The following is a 25,433-nucleotide window of genomic DNA, read 5'->3' as shown; positions in this document are numbered from 1 at the left end:
TAGCATTTTCTACCATTTTCTTTGAACATCCAATAAATTCAGCTATTTTTCTTTGAGATTTACCTTCTTGATGAAGCTTTTTTATCAATTTTCGGGACTCCACGCTACGTTTTCCTCTGCCCATTCTGCTGAGTAATTTTTCAATCTTTTTTTTTTTAATTATAATAGAAATAAGATAGTCTGCCTTTTTACTCACCTTTTCAAAAAAAAATTAAAGAAGTTGTTTTTTAATTTGATATTCTATTTAACTTTAAAGTTGGCTCTATTTTATTTCACACTTGTTTTTCTTCAATTTACATACAAACACTGATATAGTTATAAATGCTGCTTCATTTACAGAAAAAATAACGGGATTACAATAAGAAAGAGACATTCTAAAAATGCATAAAAATTTTTTTTCTAAAAACATTTTGTACACGTTAAAAAAAATTAAATTTATAGAACAACAAGTGGCTCTATTATTTTTCACATAACTGTATGTTAATATTATTTGAGTCCAAATTTCACTTCCTAATAACTTCTAAAAAAAGAACATAGAAATTACTTTCTCAGAATCACTTCAGACGTAGTGAATTTAGAATCAAATAAAAAGGACATCCCCCTATGACAAGCCTGTGTTAAAATCATAACTTCTTCAGGTCTTTTTTAGTATTTCCATTGAGTAAATTCTACTTCTTTTTCGCTTCTTTGGAAGTTCTTTTTTTTTTTTTTTTGCTGGGTAGTTTGTTATTTTGTTTGTAATTTCTACAATATAATATTCCGTCCCTACAAAGTATGTGTCCTTATAGATAGCGGAGTCGATTAAGCCATGTCCATCTACGGTATGTCTGTGTGTGTTAAAATCAATTTTCTGAAGACCTCAGATAGTTTCGGCATCTCAGTCTTCAATAATTCTATCTGAAATGCTTTCAAGAAGTTTCCTATTTAAGATTAGCAATATCGGTTAATGAATAACGGAGATATGAATAAAAATCTTTGAAGATTTCCTCGAAAAATTATATGCAGACACTCGAAAACAACAACAACAACAACAACTTTCAGATTGTGCTTGTTTGTGTGTACGTTGCGTTTGCTTGTTAATAAGAAACAGTTAACCGCCGAAAACAAAAGGCCACAACGTTTAGTATTTGTGTTTGTTGTTCTGAATTTGGGAAAGTATTATGAACGTATTACAATTTTTTTTAGACAAATTAAAGAAAAAATCTTAAATTGATTGTTGGTATTATAAGGGTTCCAAAAAGCGAAAAATTCAGTTTCTATAGTTTATTCTAGTTTTTTTAAGGGATTTCTAGGTTAATTTTTTATTTTCCTTCATGCGCCTTGAAATTGAAAACCATCTAAGATATTCAAATTAGGTTTTATACCTAAAATTTCAGTTTAGAAATACTTATACCACTAATCGGAATAACAACAATCTTATTTATAATACATCTGACTTAGAGAATTAAAAATGACATTCGATTTAACTCTACAGACTTTTTAACAAAAATAGGTACAAAATTCCTTATTTTTTACAAAAAACTAAATGTTTTCAACGATTTTAAAAATATCTTATGGTTGATCTTAAAATTATTTTGTTCTAATATAAAGTTTAAGTACCGTTATTTTTTATGAGCAATAATGGACCCATTTTTTTCGTTCCTCAAAAATGTACCTTAGTACACCAAATATCCTTACCAAATTATTTGCGGATTGCAACAATAATTTCCGACTTACGACAAAAACTACTTTGGTCTTATAAATACTTATACAAAAATTCTACCAATACATGGTACCGATTGACAACTCCTTTAGGTACCAACTCACAACATTGAACATTGAACACATTATTATAGTAAAAATTATTTAAAAAGAATGTCATCTATTTAAAAAAATATTACAAAACATTTTTAAGGATGAGTCGTATTTATGTTCTAGTTGTAGTTTATTTCAATTGATAGTGATGAATTGTAACTGTTTTTTTTTATTTTATTTGTAATTAAAATTAACATAAAATTGTTTCTCAGGTGAGATTGTTATTGGTAAAACAAAATAGAGACATTCCATGGTCCCCCAAATGGAATGGATATCAGTAGGATCACAATAAAGATTTATAAACAAAACGTAAAACTTTTGAAAATATCACCTTCTGCAAGGCACACTCATAATATATTTAGTCTAGTAGTCTAGAATTTCGCGTGATGGATATATTTTTGCATTTCTCTAATTTTGTTTTACATAATTTTTACCAGAAAGAATGAAAAGCCAAAATGCTCATCTGAGAAAATTTGATTCATTACTTCCCCAAATGTGAGCGAAAATTCCTTAAATTTATATCAAGTCGGTCGGAAATTTATCTCAAGAACTGACGGAAGCCAAATGAGACTCTGTTGTAAATTTTTTTACTAGAATATAGAAAAGAGTTCATGTGTCCTCATAACAATGAAAATCGCATTCGCGAGTTATTTTGGGAAAAATCTTCCGAAGAATCCAAATCTTGGATTATCTATAAGATATGCTTTTATTTAAAGCTAGTAAAATTGGTCCAGTATTGGGGATATAATAAAAAAGCTAAAAGAATATAGAACAAATGCCAATTAGTTTGGTGCGGAAATTTTTCGACAACAGAAATTCAAACTCTAATGTATACATACTGTTAAGAAATGTTAACATATTGTTTAATTCGCGACATTTTTAAATTGGATGTTTTTACATTATAGTCAAAGCATTCACGTATTTATTCACTCCTGGTTTTATTTTTTAAATAGATTTCCAATTAATTTTAATAAGTAGCAAAATAAAAACAAATAAAACTGTATCGATTTCTCTAATTCGAAGACAAAGTACTACATATTTAGCAACAAAGCTACGGTAAAATTCAATGAACAGCAACTACATTTAGCGAAATTTAAAAATATTTACAATTGAATTTATGCTTATTCGTAGCTCAAATGATGAGTATTAATAATGTGGGGACATGTACTACAAACTTACGTATGTTATCTATGCGCGAGTGTTAAAAATAATTTAAATATTACATAAATATTTTGCTTATAATTTTAACTCATGTTTTCCATACTAGGTCTCAATTATTCAAGGACGGGTATTTGATTTGACAATCAAATGCCAATTAGTCTAAAAATAAATTGATTCTGATGTAATCCCCTTTGATGTTTTCGAGTACAAGATTAAACATGGCAGTGTTGCCATACAAAACAACAGAAAACGTCACTGTTTGTTACCAAAACAATGCATGTTTATGAAAAAAAGAAGACAATTGTAAATGTAATAAGAAAATTAAATTAAAACAAAAAAATATATTGTGAATCAGCTGCATATGCATTTCTTGCTCAAGTTTAAACCACCTCCATTGGGCGCTTAAACTAGCAAACAAAATTAGCTGATTGAGTATTCAAAAACAACTTTCGAGGATTAATTTTAATTTAATCCCAAATCCTTCACCTTAAGATTGGCCCTTAAATTTTTAATTTATTGATTAGTATAAATTATCGTGACTTCACATTATATTTTTTTGTTTTAAATTTAAGTTTTCTTTAATTTTCATATTACATTTACTTTTAAATTATCTTTTTTGCTTAAACATGCATCGTTTTGATGACAAACAGTGACATTTTCTGCTGTTTTGTATGGCAACACTGCGAATTTTAATCTTCTACTTAAAAACATCAAAAGAGATAAATATCAGACTAAATTTATTTTTAGATTAACTAATGTGATTATTAATTGGCTCCCCCGCTCCAATATATAATATAATAGTATTAAAGCTAGCTACACACCGTAATATTCAGTAACATGACGTCAATATTTTCAAATAAAATTAAAAATATTATAGTGTAAATTTTTTTTGTTTTATTTTTATTTAAACAAAGAAAAATATAAAAATAGAAACAAATTTCAAACAAAAAAAAGACAAAATGAAAATTTACGTTTTTTCCAATTTTTCATTTTATTTTGTTTTGGCAATATGAAATAAAAATCTAATGACTTCCCTTATAGTGTGTAGGCAGCTTAAGTATAAATACTATTATAATAATTAATTTATTTTAAAACAATTTGTAAAAAATATTTGGACAATTTTTTAAATTATAATATCTTTTGAAAGTTTTTAGATAAGAAAATCTGCAATCTACAGAAAAAAAAACTGATTTTGAGCGACATATTTTACATAGCAACATTTTTGAGTACATACATACATATGTATGTATATTTCAATTCTGATTTGAGTTTATAATTCTTCAGGAAAATTTCGGAAATATTAGAATTTGACAATATTGAGATGCACTAATGAACAAAATAAAATAGAACTAAATCTTTCAAATCGAGTGCGTTTAAATGGTTAAGTTAGCTTTAGTTGGGAATGTATACTACATTAAATCCGAAGATATATACCTAATACTACATATTGTGCGCACTTTTACCTGTTTTCTGGACGTAGTTTCTTATAATTTTCCAAAGTGTTCGTTAGGAATTTTTACAACATTGTTCCACAGATTTTTGCATCTAATTTTGGCAGTTTAAAAAATAGTGCTAACATTGTTATTTTGTTATGATCCGTTTAAGAGTTATGAATTAATTTGTGCATTTTGTGTATTGAATTGAATATTCAATAACCGATAACATAAAAGTTTGACCTACAAACGCCGAACGGTTTGAGTATTTTAATACTCTGCTTTTAAGCATAGTGTAATTTTTCAGATGGCTTTTCATAAAAATATATCCCCGCTTGTTTTTTTAAATAATTAAAAGAGAGGCTGTCAAATTCATCCGTATCCTCCCTTAATGTGTGATGACTTGATTTTGACAGAACATATGATAACTAATGTGCTTGTGTTCTGAAAAGATGTCGCTAAAAAATAGATTTAGCTGTATATATGCAGCCGAAGGAGTTTGTTTAAAAAAATATATTATAACACATTTTTAACTGAAATTCGTTTACTAACTTTTTTGATCAAGGATTAGGATTGTATTGGTGCTATGCAAACGAATGGAAAATTGTGGTCTGTGACTTGTGCACAAGTTTAGATCGAAAAATTGCGGTATGTGGCTTGCGCACAAAGTTTACCATCCGGCCGACGGACGCACATGTCACATATTCTACTCAGGAAGTGATTCTGATCCGATCGGTATACTTTAAGGTGGATGTATATACATAGGTTAACTAATCTGATTATTTACTAAAGGGAGTTCCTTACACGTAGCAGAAATATAAATATTTTTTGTATTAAGGAACGTTTGTCATGTTTAGTTTATCAATACGCATCATTTGAGTTGTGTTTATACAAATAAATATTTGTATATTATAATCTAAAATAAATTTTTATATTAGGGATATTTACCTCTGCTTCATCATCAACAACTTCTTCTACCACTTCAGCTCTATACTCCAGTAATAGGTCTTTTAATGGTTTAGCATCTATTTCACGATTAATAAAAGCATGTTGTAGCAACGCTTCAGTAGATGGTCTTAGTTGTGGATCCTATAGAAAAAAAGGAAAACATTTATTATATTAATTAAAAAATATTAAAAAAGCAAAAAAGAGACAATGCAATTACAATGTTGTCGAGAATATAAGTCAATAATAAATAAATATTGTTTTACCAAAAAGCCTACTTTTGGCTTAACCCTCGGGAATATTAAAAACCCTTAACCGGACTCAAATACAGTAGTAGACATTCGTTTGTACGCAACATATTTTTTTAACTTTTGAAAGAAAGTAAATAGTGTTTCATGAAAATAAGTTTACGATATAGTTTAATCTTCGTTACAAAATACCCCACAGAAAATTTTCAGAGTACTCGGAATTGTAACCAATGTTGTGTGCTTTACTTTGTGTTACTTATAATTTGATTTAGTTGTATATAAAATCTGGATATGAAGTTTAAATTTTTAATAATTTTTTTTTTGCATTACATCTTAATAACTTGTGATTAACATTGTATATGGGAACAGAAAATTAAAATATAAACAAATCAAGTGTGCTGTAATTTAATCAACAAAAAATTTTTCATTTATCGAAAAATGGTTTTTGGATCAACATTTTTTCAATGTTTAGATGAATTTTAAGCAAAATTTGTTGCTTGCAATTAGGATCATGCTATAGTGATGATTGAAATGGCCTTTTACGTATGAATGAATTTGTAGATACATGTATTTCGGTAGCATTTAAAAAAAACATACATATTTAGATACTTCTTAATACACATGTATTTTAACTAGAAAGTTGTTGTAGATACTTTTTGATACACTTGTGTTCGAGCTAGGAAGGTGCTGTAGAAACAATTTTACTTACTAGGTATATCGATAAGAATGTAGGAATAGCTACTTTTCAACACACAAGTATATTATAAAAAAGTATAATCTACACACAATATCGCAAACCAAGTATATCAGTTAGTGTGTCATTTTCAAGCGGCCATACCCTGTGTAAAGTAAGCCAGAGTGTGTGTAAGTTTGTAAGCACTTTCGAATACAAAATAAGCAACACAATAGCAATGTAGTAAGCTATAAATTTTCTGTTGGGTAGCAATGTAGTAAGCTATAAATTTTCTGTTGGGTAATAAAATAAAATTGTAAAGATTTGTTCACTAGTAGCAATTCCGGAGAAAAAAAATCAAATTTGCCTAAGACATTCGTTTGTACGCACTTTATATAATTTACAATTACTACAAACATAATTTGTAAATTTGTCTCTTTCTTATTTTAGCATTTAGTAGGGCATCTGTAATTGCTACTGACTGATTTGATTTCTTTATTGATTAGGTAAAATTTAAAAGTGCTTCAAAAAGAATATCTGAAGATCGTGCTTAAAAAGTCTCTAAATGCTAAAAAAAAGTATATTTATTGTTTATAAATCCTTTAAGCGAACATCGTAAGAATGATTTGGATTGCTTGTGTCTAAAAATTGTTGGATCAAGGAAGACAATTGCAATCTCGGAAAATCAATCCAAACCCTTATCAAACATTTTTGCGAAAAAAATTGTTGCAATTTTTCATTATTTTTTATTCTAAATAATCTTCTAATAAATCATAGAATATTCCAAATCTAATTTTGGTTGAAAAAAGTAGGGCGGAAATCTTTAATTTGTATAAGAAACATGTCCGATGTACCAGAAATTTCGAAATGTAATTTGTATTTCAATGGTGTTTTGGTTCAATTCGCACAATAAACTCTGGTAACGACCTGAACTATAGAAATTTAGCTTATTTTCACTTGAAATTTTAACTTTTTGGGGGTATTCAGGCCTTTTTGAAAAAACAGTTTTATCTGTCTATAACTCTTAAACCTTTCAGGGTCAATAATTTATGTCGAGAAAAAAAACTTGAAAAGTTATATTTAAGATAATTTGATTATATTGAATCCGAGAAAAATAATATTTTTTGAATTTAAGTTTTCCCTAGTGAGTTATAGAAGGTCAAAGTTAAATGTCGAATATATTCGATATACGAAAACCTGTCACCAAAAAATACCAACAATATTTTTTATGAATATTGTTTTGTGAAATGTTTTCTTACACTTACATCAATACAATACAATTTAAATCTGCATAGTCCGATCTTCTAAAATACAATTTTTTTGACCATTAAAAAAAAACAGTTTTTTAAACATTTTTAAAAAGTACTTTTTAAGAAATAGACAAAGGTGACAACCTGATTTTAAAATACTTTTAAAATTCGAAGATCTTTCAAAGTCTTAAATTTCATCTAAAAGAAAAAATTAAAAACTAAAGTTAAATATTACACTTAAAAATGCCTAAAAACATAGTCTATTGTATCTCGAAAAATCGATTAATTAACCATTTTTCTTCTTTTTTTCAACATTTTATGTTAGTTTTAATACAGAATCAGTACAGAAAATCGGACATGATTTTCAATTATTTTAAATTAAACAAAAAAATATTTTAAAAATGACTTTGTTGAGATTTTGACTATTTGTATGTTTTAGTGGTATACTAGCTAATTATTCTGATACAAATTAGAAAAAGTTTATTTTTCTTTATAGAAATATTCTACATTAAAGAAGATACATAAAAATTTTAAAGTCAAACGCAAAATCGGACAAACAATTTATGTTCAGAATTTTCTACGATTTTGCATCTTTAACATTTGAAATTTATCCAGTTCTACTCTATTGTGGTGTCATGGTGTCTTTATGAAGATAGATCCAACTGCGGTCTAGGAACAATAGAAAAAATGCATCTTATTATTTAAATTGGATGAAATAGGAAATATGTACCAAATATAATCGTTTATCTACGATTTTACTTATATTTGGTACATATTTCATCCTATTCGAATAATAAGTTGCCTTATTTCTATAGGTCCTAGACCGCCTAGATCTATCTTCATAAAGACATCATGAAATACACAATAGAATAGAACTGGATACAATTCTGATGTTAAAGATGCAAAATCGTAGAAAAATCTGAACATAAATTGTTTGTCCGATTTTGCGTTTGACTTTATGTGTCTTCTTTAATGTAGAATATTTCTATAAAGAAAAAGAAACTTTTGCAAATTTGTATCAGAATAATTAGCTAGTATACCACATAAATCATACAAATAATTAAAATCTCAAAAAAGTAATTTTTAAAATATTTTTTGTTTAATTTTAAATAATTGAAAATTATGTCCGATTTTGGGTTTAAATCACAGTAATAAAGAAAAGAAAACTTTTGCAAATTTGTTTCAGAATGTGCTAGTATACCAGTTAAATCATACAAATAGTTAAAATCTGAAAAAAGTAAATTTAAAATAATTTTTATTTAATATTAAAGAAAACATATCCGATTTTGGGTTTGGGTCACTGTATCTTTATAGGACTTCCTGGTAAGGTGGGGTGGAATAGCTCTACCCTAGAGGATCATTGAGATAAGGAATCAATGCCTACTACACATGTAAAAATTCAATAGGAAAGAATTGGGTTCTGCAACCAAATATATCGCTGATATCAACATAAAAAGAAGAGATCGTAGCGATTTGAAAAGCGACGAACTTATACGGAATCATAGGTTGTGACTATTTATGTTGATAGTTAAGCTGCTTTCAGAGCTTTAATTGTCACACGGTACATTCAGATTGCAGATTGTAGCAATGCCCTTAGGAAGATTATGAGACTATTTGTCGTCACACTGTGTTTTTTTTTTTACTTTTAATTAGGTCAAGGTTATCACACGTGTGTCTGGAGAAACCCAACCAAACGAACTTAATTATATTAAAATTATATTTTATTCTCCACTAGGTTATATAATAAGCATTTTATGATCTCTAACAGTTAAAAACATAACCACGCATTACACACAGTTATAAGAAGTAATGCATTAAATTAGTGCGGGTGTGAGAAGTTTCTCTGTCGAAAGCTGGGCAACAAGCAATAGCCTGATTGTCCTTAAGAGATAAAAACGATGTGAGAGTTTTTCCCCAACTCAGACCTGAATTACAACTGATTTTAAGAATTAAAAATATTTTCTCCTTGCCAGAACTTTTAGCCAGAACATGTTTTCCTGGCAAATAGAAAAAATTGCCAAATGTGATTGTTGTTTTTCAGATTTATTTTAATTTCCATAGAAATTTATAAGAATGAACTTTTAATACGAATTTACAAATTTACAAGTACGAAGAAAAAATTCATTTCATATTCTCTTTAGCTAGAAAAGAACAAAGCTGTTATAAAATTATTCGAATTTTAAAAAAATCAGTCTGAAAATACATATATTTGTAGAAAATTTTAATACTACTTGTTTGTTTTTAATTGTAAAATCTGTAAAATGCATACACGATTAAAAATAAAAAGATATAGAATTGCCAAAAGATCAGTAATATTTTTGAAAATCAAATTACAAATTTTGTTTCTACCCTATTTACACATACACGAAATCTAGTAGATTTCATTTGACAAGTATTAATTCTCAGTATTGTTGTCTGAAAATACCTTAAAATAAAGTTATAAGGCCATTTTCAAAATTTTCGCACTGGCTTTGTACCTTACCCTTTCCGTTTTAGTTGAAACTTGGTACACATATTCTTGTATAAATATAAAATTTAAAGTTGTCCAAAATTTCCAAATTTATTACTGTTTAGTTTTTTTCTGAAGTTCAAATTAAAACTTTTTTATGATATTCTTCAATAAGCATTCAATTTGACGTCGTATATTTTCTAAACTATTTATCCTATTTTAATCGCTTTTCACATAATTAAATCCTATGTCTTTTAGTTTCACCATATTTTTATACCCTGCACCACTATAGTGGGGAGTTTGTGCGTTTGTGCTGAAGTTTGTAACATCCAAAAATATTGGTTTCTAGACCCACCTTTAAATATACCAATCGCCTCAGAATCACTTTCTGAGTCGATTTAGCAATTTGGCACATACTCTTTTTTTGGTTCAAGGACGAACGCTATTGAAAATGGTTGAAATCGGTCCATTATTTCTCCTAACCCCCATACAACCGTACCCCCGAATCGGGCCTTTAGGCTCATAATTACTTTAACAAAAATCAACAAAAATATAGTTTTATAGAACAATAAATGACATATAGTGATCGGTCCTCATTTGACCCTAGCCCCCATACAAACTCCCCTTCGGATAATGACTTGTAGGACAAAATTAACTTATAATTACTAATAAAATTATTAAAATCTACATAAATGACTTTGAAGTAGACGTTAATTCATCAACCAAAATTATAAGGATAGGACCACATTTATCCCTTTTCCCCTATGAGCCCTCTTGCAGAAAATCTCTTTTTTTGTCAACAATAAGTAAAACTATTTCACAATAAAACAAATAAATGCTTTATTTAAAAAAAAAATCCACAATTTGACATTTGACTGGCGTAGGGTATCATATGGTCGGCAATGTCCGACTATAAATTCATACTTGTTTTTAGAATATTATAGTTTTAACGCAATAATAATAATAATATCGATAAGGTTAAGTTATCTTCCATTTTTTTATTCCACCACCAATAGCTTATAGACTTATTAACAAAACATAAATGGGACAATGAGGGAAACTTAAATTAATCGGCTTTTAGTAAAAAATCCACATTATTTCCATACAAATTACAAAATTTTTTATGTTATTTTTTGATGACCACAACAAAAATCTGAAAAATTCCAAACAAATGATGCGAGTAATTTTACTAAAAGATGATTTTTTTTGAGATTCCCTTATTGTTACACTCTGATATTTTTATATTTTGCCATGACACAATAAGCTATCTTTGCTAAAGGAATACAAAACATGGGATAATAAATAAATTTATTTTGGTATTAAAACTATAATATTTTAATAAAAGTAATATTAAAATACTATGGCAATAAAAATCGGATTTATAACTTAGAAAATATGTTATGTCTAATTTAATGCTTGTTGAAAAAAGTATTAAAATTTATGAACTTTGAACCTTAATAAAATCAAAACCCTAACGAATGTAGAAATTTTGGAGAACTTTACATGTACAACGAAAGAAGAGTGTCGCAAACTGATTAAGATAATGAATTCTTTCAGAACTGTCTTTAATGCGTACGCATAACACAATATAACAATTTTGCACTAGTAAAGGTTACTTTAGTATATCGCGTCAAATATGTGTGAATTAAAAACCACAAAACGTTTTAAATATATTTTTAATACATTGAACATTCGTAATTCAGCTCTGGGTGGAGGAAGACCGTCGTGCGTCGTTGCCATTATCGCTTAAGGGTAATCAGGCCGTCCTTTTTGCTCTGCCTTCGAGTTTACGTTTCAAACAGCATTGGCTAATGTGTGACGTCAGATAACTGTACCGAGTTACAGTTTTTCTTGAGGTGCATAATTGGCCATGTGCAATCGTGTTAACTTAACCTAAGTTTTTAATTTGGAACATATGAGCTAGTTTTTTCTAGCTAGAATTGGTGATGGCGTTGTATAATTTTAATTACTGGCCAAATAAATCTTAGTTTTCGAAACTAAGTAACTTAAAGAACAAACAAACAAACAAATAATACATTGAACATCATTTATACCAAAGTATAACAAGTAGTCCGACTCTTTGTCAGCAGTACCTAACTCTAAGCAAGTGTTAGTGAAAAAGTACCTAACTCTACATATGTGTTAGTAACAAAAATGTATATAAATATTAGTGCATTATAAACACACAGAGTTTTATAAAAATGTTATAATTTTAAATTTGTTCGAATTTTCAATACCAAAAATTGAAACTCTGTTTGTAAATTAAAATTCAACAACAACAAAAATTAAATGTCAATAATTAGAAAAAAAGTTTTTTTCTAGTTTAAGAAAATTAAACAAAATTTTGTGTGAAAAGTGCGATAAAATTATTTTAAAAAATTACAGATTTTATGTGCACAACCGTAATTTCGCGTACAATCCTTAAAAGTGGCCAGAAAAGTAAGTTAAACATTTAAGTGTTTTGACAAGTTTAACTTTCTCACAAGAGAGTCGAATTCACACGATACTCGTAGATGTGAGAGAGTAATTTTCTGTATATGAGAGTCGGACTACTTGTTATACTTTGATTTATACCAAGTTCATACGAAGAGCTGAATTACTTAATTCGACTTCTGAATTACAAAAGCCAATTAACCCGTTTTCGCGACACATTCGTAATTCGTTTTGACAGTTCAGAATGCACGAATAATATTTGTATCGTGTATACGGAGTATTACAAATTTTTGTCTAACACTTTGTCTTAATCATAAGTTTAAAACCACTATAAATTTAAACAAATATATATTTTGCATTTATTTTAACGCAAAAATTTCAATGGACCATCTCTCCTCAAATACAAAAGATATTCAAAAACTCATAAAAATATTGTGAAGAATGTATTGGAAAATTGTGACGAAAGTTTGTAAAAAATAAATGCTTATATTTTTTCTCTTTTTGTAAATTTATAGTTGTTGCAAGCTTTATGTCAAGATATCACCGGGGATTGTAAGGCCCCTTACAGGATATGCGGGGCATGGTTTGTTGACGAAAAACGGTTGTGCATGTTTTACTTGCTGTCAGGCATTGATGTTATTGCAGACCACTATGGTAAACAGGCGCTAATGGATTTTGAGGAGACGGACAGTTGGACTTGGGTTTATTAAACCCCGGACGGACTGCAGAGTCAGAGAGGCCTCTATCACAATGATTAGGATAGCCTTCTGACAGATGCAAGAACTGATAGCCGACCCATCGGGGAAAAACAGACGCTATAAGTCGTGGGATGGGTAGTTCTTAGTATGTGCTCGTCATGAGCCCCTCTAGCATGGGTGGACCTACCAAAACGGCCCGCATCACACACAGGGCCCTCGCACCGCGTCAAGATACCTCTCGCATGCATGTAACATTAAGCAAAAATTGAATTAAAAATATTGCTTGGGTTAAACATTTAATTCATAATCGTTACAACAATAACATATCCTCTCCACACAGACGAGTTTTGTGTAAATTCAACACACTGGTGAAAGTCCGACTCTCTCACAATACGTCAAAACTTTTACGCGAAAACATGAAGATAATTTACCTTCATACACATTTTCTTACCCGCACAACACATTTTTATTTTTGCCCATTTTCACATCTTTAAATAGCCCGAAATAGTTTTATTTTTTATAAACAAGAAATATATTTTTTTAATTTTTTGACAATTCATATATGAGGAATTTTAATAAAGCTAGAAGAAAAGGAAGTTGTAAATTTTGGTATTGAAAATAGGAAATAAATATAAAATAAACATTATGTTCTGCAAATAATGGAATAAAAAAATAAAACATGTATTTATTAAATGTTTACAGATCAAATGTGCAATAAAAAGATAAAAATATCTGTGTAAGTACACATTTAAATATTTTATATTTTTTCCCAAAATGTTTAAGTACGTTTTTATGCAACTATGTAGGTTTGGAATCAGTGATGAAAGTAGTTGGAGCTACAATACTTTTACAAAAATTTTACCAATACATTCTTAGAGTTAGAATGACAACTCCTTTAGGAGTTGGAAATTAACAAGCCACAATTTCTTCATATTCTTTGTTTAATAACAAATAATAATAAGAATATGGGGCTTGTCAGTTGGCACGTAAAGGAGTTGTCTTTCGGTACCTAACTCTAAATATGTATTGGTAGAATTTTTGTATTAGTATTGGAGCTCCAACCACTTTCACCACACTTTCCAAACATAAATACTTGCATAAAATCGTACATAAAAATTTTAGGAAAAATAAATAACATATAAATTTCTACATTCGCAGATTTTTTAATTTATTTTGCCCACATCTAATCAGTAAACATTTAATAAATATATTTTTCGGAATTAAAATCTCTTTTTTTGCAAAAAAATAAGTTTGTTTTAAATAATTTTTTCATATTCAATACCAAAATATACAACTTTGTTTTGTCAATTTTAATTTCAACACACAAAAATTAATTGTCAAAAAAATTAAAAAAATATTTTTTTAGTTTGTGAAAAATAAAAATATTTCGGATTGTTAAATGCGATAAAATTGTGTAAAAAATTAAAAAATAGTTATGTGTTTGTGAAAAAACGTCGTTCAAGTCCTATTATCCCGGTATTTTCGCGAAAAAGTTTTGAAGTATTGTGAGAGAATTGAGTTCTCACAAGTGTGTTGAATTTACACAGAACTCGTCTGTGAAGAGAAGGAAATGTCATTGTTGTAAAACAATGTCATAGTCCAACTTCTTATTATTCTTTGTTTCATAATATGTAATATTAAGCAAAATAAAAAAAATATTAAAAAATATGCTTTAATTCGAATATTGTATTGTTGTCAGTCTACTTATAATTTTCATTTAAAAGCCCAGGAATATAAGTGACAGCTAAATGAAAATGAATACCATTTAAAAAAAGGAATTAAATGTGTGTGCTAAGCGAGGTATTGACTGTCAAAGGTTACACAAATAATTTTATTTTCATTATGAGTCGTAAGCGATATGTTTTCGAGCTATAGTGAAGTATTTTTTAATTTCAATGATATATAAAAATCTTAATATTTTTAACGCCGATAGAGATTATGTAACGATTTTTCTTTATAATACATTAGCTAATGATAAATACATATGTAATAAATTCTATTACACTTGTTAAAACATCACTTTCTGGTCCATAGTCCGTCTATCCGAAATTTTCGAAATTTGAATATATTGAATATTGGAATTGAATATATTATTATATAATTATATTATTATAATTATAATTATAATAATTTAAATATAATTATCTTTTATTTTAATTTTTATTGAAAGTAATATAAAAAGCCAGATTTATTATTAGTGGACATAATCTGTAAAGTCAAGAAAATCTTCCCAATAAGTTTAATTGAAATCAGCCTACGGTTTCAGCTAGCTCTAATATAGACATCCGTCTTTAATTTGTTTCCCATATTAATGTAAACTATAATGCTCTTACTTTTTAAAAAAAAAATACAAAAGTAGCTACATAATATTTAATTCTGAAGTCTGATTTAAATAAAAAAAGTGAAATTATTACTCTATTAATTTATTGTGACCTTTTAAAATTATGGATAGACAGACATTGCATTATGAACCATAGATTGATTCTGAGATAAAACTGTGTATTATTTATTTATAAATACACTTATCAGTGTATTTATTAGACATCTGCATGCGTGCGTTTATTTTATGATTGTTGTCTGAAGTCCGGCCGAAAATAAAAACGCAGTTGATCAACTATAAATTACAATACAACTGCAAAAGCAAACAAATACAAAAAAACAGAGACAATCGAGTTGAGAGTGAACAAGTGAGAGTGTTATATACGGCTGTGCCGAATCTCATATACTCACAATCAAACCGTATGCCATAAAAGGAAAGCTCCCATACCATCATGATCACTAGACTGACCGGAACTTATATGGGGAGAAAAAATGTCTTAATCTCCCCAACAAATTATTCCCCTTTCCAGATATTGAAATAGCCGAAATTTTAGCTCAATTAATAAACGTGCCGCTTAAAGTTTGTAAATATGAAAATTTTTGGCCAAAAGGTAACAAATAAAGCTATAACTCCAGAATGGTAAATAATAGAAACTAGTATAAAACTTATATGTGTGTCGAATTTTATCGCTTTACTCATATTTTTAAGTCAGTACTGAGCGTTGAAGTCATTTTTTAAAGAGGATATTATATTAACCATATATCGATTCTCATAAAAGTCAGTAGAGAGGGTTTAATTCATAAGAAACTTATGTCGAATTTCATTGTAATACTCGTACTTTTAATGAGCGTTAGGGCTAATTTGAATTATGAACGGATCGTCATGGTAGGGAGATTTTGGGTCATATGAATCTTATTTATGTTGAATTTCATCGCTGTACTCGAATTTTTTAAAACAGATTTGACCGTTAAAGATTTTGCGTGGGGCTATCCGAAAACGTGGACCGATATGGTCTATTTTCAATACCAAACAAACCTTACCGTGTGGACCCTATCGTGATTTCACCCATCTTTTTGATGGTTGGTATAAAAACAAATCGAAATAATGTATGATCTGTTTCAAATGTTTCAAATGTCTCAAATGTTTCGAGACAACTTATGAGTGATTTTTTAAAATTTGTATTTATTCAAATAAAACGCATTTATACAAGAATAAAATACAATTAGTACAATGAAGAGTTTACTTTTAATTGACAAAAATGCAAATAGTGAATGACAATTATTTTTTTAATTTTTTTACACACATACATACATACATACATACATACATACATACATACATACATACATACATACATACATACATACATACATACAAACAAACAAACATACATACATACATACATACATACATACATACATACATACATACATACATACATACATACATACATACATATGCATGCCATAAATTATAATAAATTATAATAAACTTTGAAACAAAGCGACATTAATATGCTTTGTATAATGCTTTAGAGCAACTAACTTTTTTTTGTATTTATTACGCCCTTTGTTAAGAAGTTCTTGCTTTAGAGCAACTAACTTTTTTGTATTTATTACGCCCTTTGTTAAGAAGTTCGTTTACGATCGTGTTGCGTAAATGTAGCCGAAAATCTACGCATCTACAAAGCATAAAAGGCTGTTTGTATGTAAAAGTTCGAGTTAATCACACTGATCACTCGTAGATTTCGGTATCTTCTTGATATTTTTGGCCAAATTATATCCAACTTTACACAACTTTCAACGAGAGAGATGAGTAACATTTCGTTTCTATATTTAGCAAGTTGTGTGAGATGTACATTTCGTGCACATGCTTGTTGAATATTTTCACAATAGTGTGCGTGTATTTCGATACTATGCAGAACATGTAACAGTTTATAAACAAAGTAAAAGCAAAGTAGAGCAATCATTAATGAGACAGTATTCAATAATAATTTCAGGATAATTGGGTCGGTTACACACAGGATTTTTGTAGGCTATGTGAGGATATATTTTATGCAATTGAAAGAACGAAAACAAAACAATTAGCTTTTCACTCATCTACTTGCTTTTTTGCATTTGTAATGGTACAAATGCAGAAACTAAAGAATCATTTGAATTTATTTTCTGTTCGTATTAAGGTATTGTCTGACTACAATACTGAGTATGGTAAAAATATCATATTTTTATTATGATACTGAATATTAACACACTTCTGATTTCAAAAAGCAATCAGAATAATGCATTTAAGTTTACACTATAATATTCATTATATGTATTTTTAATTCAATTATTTTATTACTGTATTATAGATTTATTCAGTAGTATTGTTTAACTATAAATGGCCTTAGGACTCGGTTATAACCTTCAAAATATTAAGAAAATAAAAAATAAATTTCAATACCGACCTTATACCAAAAAAATCAGTAATAATTTTCAAAAATATTACTGATTACAATTTATGTTTAAATAGAGCATGTTATTGATACTAACATCACAAGTGAAATTTTGAAGGCGCTTTTTATAGGTTCTAAGGTCACAGCAGCTTTTTGTCGACATACAAGTTTATTCAACATAATTATGAACATAAAAGCCATATTCGGCGGGTTCAGTTATATGCGGGCTAGGTGAAATAATGGACCGATGTTAACCATTTTTAATAATCTTCGTCTCCAGTACCATAAAAGATCATGGGGCAAATTTCATTGAATTATTTCCATAATTCCTTATTTTTATCTTTCATTAAAGAGATTCACAAAGGACCTTTGGGTCTCCGACAGGATGTATACCATGATATACAACTAAACTTAATAAACTAAACAAAATTGCGAAAATCACATTTTCGTATGTTTTTTAAAATTGTACATCATTTTGTCATATTTATACGAATACGCATTTAAAATTGCAGTGGTAAACAACAAGTTCAGTCTTAATTTTTGCTTAGTAACATTAATAAAATTTAGCTACCTTGACAAGAGAATTCTTTAAAAAATCATTAAACTCTTTGCTCCATCTGGATGGTTGATCTAGCTTTGGTGGATCACTTTTCTGAATTTTAAGTAAAACTCTCATTGGTGACATTTCGCTATTAGGTGGTTCCATTTGAGCTAATTCAATTAATGTAATTCCAAGTGACCATATGTCAACTTTTTGATCGTAAGGATTGTCTCTGAACGTTTCACATAAAACTAACTCGGGTGCCATCCAATAAGGTGTTCCAATGAAAGTATCATGCTTTTGAAGGGTATGTTTATTTTTTGCTGATACACCAAAATCAGCTAAAATATAAGATAGATCACAATTTAATTATAAGACTCGATAACATTTTAAAATATGAATAAATACCTAGTTTTACTCCTCCTTCCATGGTCAATAAAACATTGCCTGCCTTTAAATCACGATGGATAACTTTATTTTTATGTAAAAAATCCAATCCTTCTGTCATATGTTTGCAAACATAAGCAATCTGTGGTTCATTAAGTGGTTTTTCTAACTCAACCATAATGCTATCGAGAGCTCCACCATCACAGTATTCAATAAGCATCTACAAAATTAAAAAAATGTTAATTGTTAAAATTAAAATTATAAGGCAACTTACCCATAATTTCAGATCTATGTAAAAAGCTTCATAAAGTTCAACTATATTAGGATGTTTTATTTCTGACAGTATATCTATTTCTACCATATGATCGCTTAGATCTGCAACAGCCTCCAAAATACACATTTTAGCTGCGGCAAACTGTGAAGTCTCTTTGTTTTGAGCTTTATAAACCTTTCCAAATGCTCCGTCTCCAAGTTCACCAACAATTTCCCAAATCTCAGCGGGATCAGTGTCCATTTTTATGTTATTGCCATGACGTTTCTTTTTAGCTTCTCCTCCCAAATGGAATACTTTTTTCAAGTTATTAATAAACGACATTCTTATTTCTATTGATTATTTTTATCACTTAAGTTACAAGTAGTATTAAATATTATTCTGAAGACCTTCCAATACGATTAGATCTGATCCATTTATAAGGAAATATATATGCTTTATAATACATATGCTTTCCCTATATAATATATTTATATATTAATGTCCTTTGGATGTAATTTTGTAAATTTAAAACCTATAAAAATAATTTAAAACATAATGAAATTATTGATGAAATATAATTTTCTCTAGAAAATATTTATTTTCTAATAATAAAAGATACCAGGAAAAATTTTAGAACTTGTTCTAAAAACTATTAGATCTAGAACGAGTGAAAACAGAACCAGTTCAGAATCTTAAACAACAGCCTTAAAACTAGTATTTTTTTTAATTTAATAAATAATTGTGTTTAAATATTAAATTTAGTGTAATTTAAGTGAAAATCTTAAATTTTTAAGTCGGAAAAACTTTTCAAAGCTAAAAACACGATAATTTAATATGTGACCGGTTGTATTTCAACTCATTGAGTTTTTCCAAAAACACGCTAAAGACATGGATATGTGAACATAGTATGAGTTCTCATTTAAGGTGAAGTTAAATAGGAGCAAAATTTGAGTCACAAAAGTAAGTATACAGATCGTATTAGCTCCGGAAATAATAAGAACCGTTTTTCTTATTTTTATGCTTGGATTTGGCCATTTTGAACACAGTACGTTCTTATAATCCGATATTTAACTCCGATTTCTTAATACTTACTTACTTACTTATTTACTTACTTACTTACTTACTTACTTACTTACTTACTTACTTACTTACTTACTTACTTACTTACTTACTTACTTACTTACTTACTTACTTACTTACTTACTTACTTACTTACTTACTTACTTACTTACTTACTTACTACTTACTTACTTACTTACTTACTACTTACTTTACTTACTTACTTACTTACTTACTTACTTACTTACTTACTTACTTACTTACTTACTTACTTACTTACTTACTTACTTACTTACTTACTTACTTACTTACTTACTTACTTACTTACTTACTTACTTACTTACTTACTTACTTACTTACTTACTTACTTACTTACTTACTTACTTACTTACTTACTTACTTACTTACTTATTTATTTATTTATTTATTGATTTATTTATTTATTGATTTATTTATTTATTTATTCAGTAATAAAAAAGCCATGCTTACAATATATGCTTGAAAATTTTGATAATTCCATATACAGTAGCGAGCACAGAAATTGCAACGCGGGGTCATATGATCTTCGATTTTGTCTGATTTTTAAGAACGGTAATCAATCCATCACTTTTTTTGCTGTTTATTCTCTTAACTTAGAGCTTCCAAATAAACGACATTTGATTGCAATTTCTATTATTTTACATTTGCTATAAAAAAGTGAACTTTGGTCAGGTGGTACTGTAAATGCTTGACATATAATCAGTAATTTATTGCGAAAATCTCGCTTCTTGCATCACTCCAAAATGGATTTTTCGGCATATGTGACTATTAGACGAATTTATTGTCTTTGTCTGGGCCATCTAGTAAGAAATTGCTGATATTGGAACCAAATAAATTTTATTTGCTCACGTCGTCACATAAGACCTTAACCCGCTGTTCACTTGACCAATGCTGATACGCTTCGCAAAATAACGGGGTTTGTTTTTCTTGACTGTAATGATGTGTGGTTTCTTAGTTTAACGTTTTTCAAGCAAATTACACTTTATTAAAACTTAGGCGAGCAATGTGAACTCCAATAGTCACCCATATGATCCTTTGTGAAACTAGCAACGTCCACTATCTTCTTTCATGAGCCGAAGTTTTCCATAGACAAACTCTATCTGTACCCTTTCTATGCTTTTTCTCAAGTGAAATCGTGATTCATATCGATTTACGATTTCAAACATGGATTCTTATCCTCTAGAGCTTTAATAATTGTTTTTGATTATATATTAACTGCTACTACTATAATTTCTTCAAAAAATTTCATTCAAAACTCAATAAAAATCATAAATTTTCTGCTATTTCTTGCGTTGTATTTTTTGTGCTCGCTGAAAAAGTTCACTTTTTTTCAGCAAATATAAAATATTTTACTTTAAGTAATAGAAATTAAAACAAAATTTCGCTTGTTTGGAAGCTCTGAGTTAAGAGAATAAACAGCAAAAAGAAGAGATGGACTCATTACCGTTATTTCGAAACAGACGAAATCGAAGATCATATCACGCGTTGCATTTTTTGTGCTCGCTACTGTATTTCAGATTTTTTCAAATCCTCCGATTTCCAAACTATACAAAAATGCTACTATCATACCATGATATACCCGAGACAATAACCATGTTTTATGGATCGGGCATTTTATTTGTTCTAGCAACAAATTAAGACGTATCCTTGTACAAAATTGTTCAATTCGTATTCATACCACTAGTTGAGCCTGGTTTAATATAAAAATCTTATTATTTTGTACAATAACCAATTTCGGAACGAATATGTAGTTTAAGTTATTGACATGGTCACCATTTGACAGTTATTGGTAGTATTAAGAAGTGTGTAACGGATGATTGGAATCAAAAAACTTGTTTTAATTAATGGAAACTAGTACAAGTATTAATAATTTCGCATTTTAAGAAATAAATTTTAAGAAATCACCATTTAATATCGAATAAGAACGCTATATCTTGTTAAAAACGACAATAGACCAAAATGGATTGCAATTATTGAAAAGAAATACTTACTTTAAAAGTTAAAATATCATCTTCTAATGCATCATAATGAACAAACAAGGGATATTATTGAATACCCGATCCAAAACTCAGGGGATTTAAATAGCAAGATGATCTTAAATATGAAAAAAGGCTCCCATAAGTAATATTCAGGTTAATTACCAAAATTTTCAATTTTTCGGAACTAAAAGTGGAGTTTTTCAAAGTTATTGTGTAAAAATATTTTATTATAAAGTAAATATATTTAAACAGGTAAAATTTTCATAAATTATCATGTTAATATCATGAAAGCAAATATATATTGAAATAATCTGATTACTTACTTTTGTGACGTAAATGCACCTATTTAGCTTTACCTTAAATGAGAACTCAAATAACAAAAATATCCAGGAAAAAGTAGTGAATAATAATTATCATAACTGTTTTTAATAAATAAATGTGTTACTTTTTTAAATATCCTTTTTTAAATAAAACCAATTATCAGTCACCCCTATTCCGCATTTCGATTATGTTTACGCATTCAGTTACGCAATGATCGAAAAAAGGTATTCCAACAAAAAACTGAATCGTAAGAAAAAGAAGAAGCAATTCCATTTCGTTTCAATGCTTTACGATTGTATGTATTCTGCATTTCGATCGTAATTACGTTTTTGTAAATTGTTTATGTGGCGGAGAGTCAAATCGAAATGCAGAATACCAAAGTTGCCAAACTGAGAAAATTTCGATACAAATAGAAATGCAGAAGAGGGGCCAGTATTTCTGTATACTTATTTTTGTGATTAACTGTATAATAATTCATTTCAGATTAGAATGTCGAATGGGAATGGGATTCATTTAACAGTCATAAAAATGACATCAATCATGATGAAATTTTGCAGAACTATTTTATGTTCCCAATTTTTATATTATAAATTTTGATATCTCGAAAATATTATATAATAAAACCCTTTTTTATTTTAACGTAAGGACTTATATAATAAAACACTTTTCTATTTTAACGTAAGTACGAAAACCTTTCGTACTTTTTTTTGTAAAATTAAACGAAATTAACATGATTTTTTATAAAATTTAAGAAAAAGTATAATGTAATTCACGAACTTTTTTCTTAAAAAAAACTAAAATTTCGTGTCGACGATAATTTGTTAAATAAAATTAGAAAAATTACTTTAAAATGAACAAAATTTGTTGAAATAAATTAATGTTTCGTAAATTTTGAGCATATTTATTCAAAATTTACATTTTACCAATTATGTAATTTAATTTTTCTAAGATTATTTATAATGATACTATAATATTTCGTACAATTTCGTATATATTACGAAGCAATTCTGTGGTGCACAACAGCGGGAGATTCTTTCAATGTACGACATTTTTCGTATATTGTTAGCTTAGTACGCAAACGTAACAAGTCCTTTTTGTAAATTTTGAAAGAAAAGCAAAAAACTTTATAACATAATTTGTATTTTATATTTGTAATATTTTTAAACGTAGTTTTCTTCTTCTTTTTTTATATCGGCTGTGAAACAGTTTTAAGATTATTCTTTGGAGCAAGTTATTTTTCTGTATTCCCAAATTATATAGTAAAGAATGACAGAAATCGGACTTTATTTGATTCTAGCTCCCATATTATTCAGCAAATTATTTTAACTCTCTTAAATGCATTAAAGACTTGAAAAAAATAATTTAACGCTTAAACTATTTTTAAAATACCAGAATAGTGATGAAATAGTTTTATTAGGATAGGGCAATGTTGGACCTTCAACGACTTTAAAGTACACAACTGACATAAAATAGCCGTGTAACCATGCAATTCACCTTTAACAAGTTGTATAGAAACCAAAACTCTTTTACTAACTACTATTAGATTCGGTCTACATTTTCCATCTCTATTATACATCTTAAAGAAAATAAGTTTATTGTAAATATTTACTTGTTTTAGTTTATTTTAATAAGTACTCATGACTTTCTACTCAATTAAAGAATATACAAACAAAAGTATAACAAGTAGTCCAACTGTTTGATAACAGTCTTTTTACATGGCTAATTAATGCGATTATAATAGCATATTGTAAGGACTTAGCACTTTTTTGTATATATTTATTGTTTTGCGGAATCTTAATTTCTATAAAAAGTGGACTTGTTACGTTTACGTGCTAAACTAACGATATATTAGACATGAATTATTTTCAGTGTAGATACCAAAAAGTAATCAATATACTAATGTAATTAATATTAATGTGTAGCATACTGGAAGTATTCATCAATATTTAAAATTAATGTGCCGTACATGTTAGCCAAATGAGAGTGTCGAAAAATATTTTTACGACGTATTAGCTCTAGCCAGGAATCCAGAATTTAGCTATGAATGTGCCAAAAACGATATCGTTTCGGACTTTAAATTAATATAATCTGTTACAACTGTCAAAAGTTGGGTATTTTTTTTTGTCATTTAGTTTGGTTGGAATTTGAATGATTGTAATACTAAACTTATTAGTTTTGGCGGAAAAAATTTGTGATAATTTAAAGAGTGTCCCTTGATATAAGTAGTTAACATAGGAGTGTGATATGATTTTTGGATAAAATTTTTTGGATCACAGAGGTGTCAAAATTGTTAGAAAAAAATAAGAATTGACAATTTAATTAATATACACTGACGAACGAAATTATTGGCACAGTAAGCATATTAAACTTCACGATAGACACTTCACGATGACACAGATTTTTAATAAAGATGCAGTATTCGTAGATAAAGTGATAGGTTCTCCACAAAATTCACTTCGTTGCATTACAAAATTTTTATCATATTTATAATTAAAAAATATATGGTCCTAATTTTATTTTGGTGAAATCGCCATTATTTCTACTCCCTAAAATGAATAGTTATTACGTGTTTAAGTGAAATGGTCAGTGTTCCAAAAATTTTCATGAAATTAACTTATTTTTTGTTAAATTTCTAAGCAGAAAAAAATACACAGATTTCCATAGTAAAATGATTCTTTTTTTGCATAAACAAGGCATAGATATTTAAGAAATGCTAGATTGTACTAGATATGATAAATAAATTTCAATCGGAGAGTCATGCTGCGTTAAAATTAAGCATTTTTATTTGAAAATGGCCATAACTGGTCATAGATATTTAAACAGACAAATGTAATGTAAGATTAAAAACGATTTTAGGATCGATGTTTCTGTAATAACGGTTCGGAGGGCAGTGCAATAGGCTAAGTAAAGACTGTCGAGAGTTTTAACGTGAGCACCTGCCGTGTCGGCCTTATCTTACGGTGGTCTTTTTCATCCACAGGGTAGACTTGAGAACGGTCTACCATCGCCCCTTTGT

At 28.3% G+C, this 25,433-nt stretch overlaps 1 protein-coding gene across 5 annotated transcripts in view; it reads right to left on the bottom strand.

The window, feature by feature from the left end:
- The window catches only part of LOC111683044 (serine/threonine-protein kinase 10), a 93,507-nt gene extending 73,956 nt beyond the window's left edge, over positions 1 to 19,551 (bottom strand). For 2 of the 5 annotated variants that reach the window (XM_046955340.1, XM_046955341.1), the window contains exons 1-4: positions 19,041 to 19,551; positions 18,788 to 18,986; positions 18,410 to 18,720; positions 5,337 to 5,477 (exon numbers count right to left, since the gene is read on the bottom strand). In XM_046955340.1, the coding sequence (XP_046811296.1) occupies positions 5,337 to 5,477; positions 18,410 to 18,720; positions 18,788 to 18,986; positions 19,041 to 19,361 (972 nt within the window). In that variant the 5' untranslated portion in view covers positions 19,362 to 19,551. Of the gene's footprint in view, positions 1 to 5,336; positions 5,478 to 18,409; positions 18,721 to 18,787; positions 18,987 to 19,040 lie in introns of those variants that run through there. The other 3 variants (XM_046955342.1, XM_023445076.2, XM_046955343.1) reach the window with 3 other exon arrangements.
- Between the last annotated feature and the right edge of the window lie 5,882 nt (positions 19,552 to 25,433).

This window comes from Lucilia cuprina, chromosome 6 (genome assembly GCF_022045245.1).
Source record: "Lucilia cuprina isolate Lc7/37 chromosome 6, ASM2204524v1, whole genome shotgun sequence".
NCBI classification, from domain to species: domain Eukaryota; kingdom Metazoa; phylum Arthropoda; class Insecta; order Diptera; family Calliphoridae; genus Lucilia; species Lucilia cuprina.
Note: the sequence above shows the minus strand (reverse complement) of the source record. Positions and strands in the feature narration are given on the sequence as shown.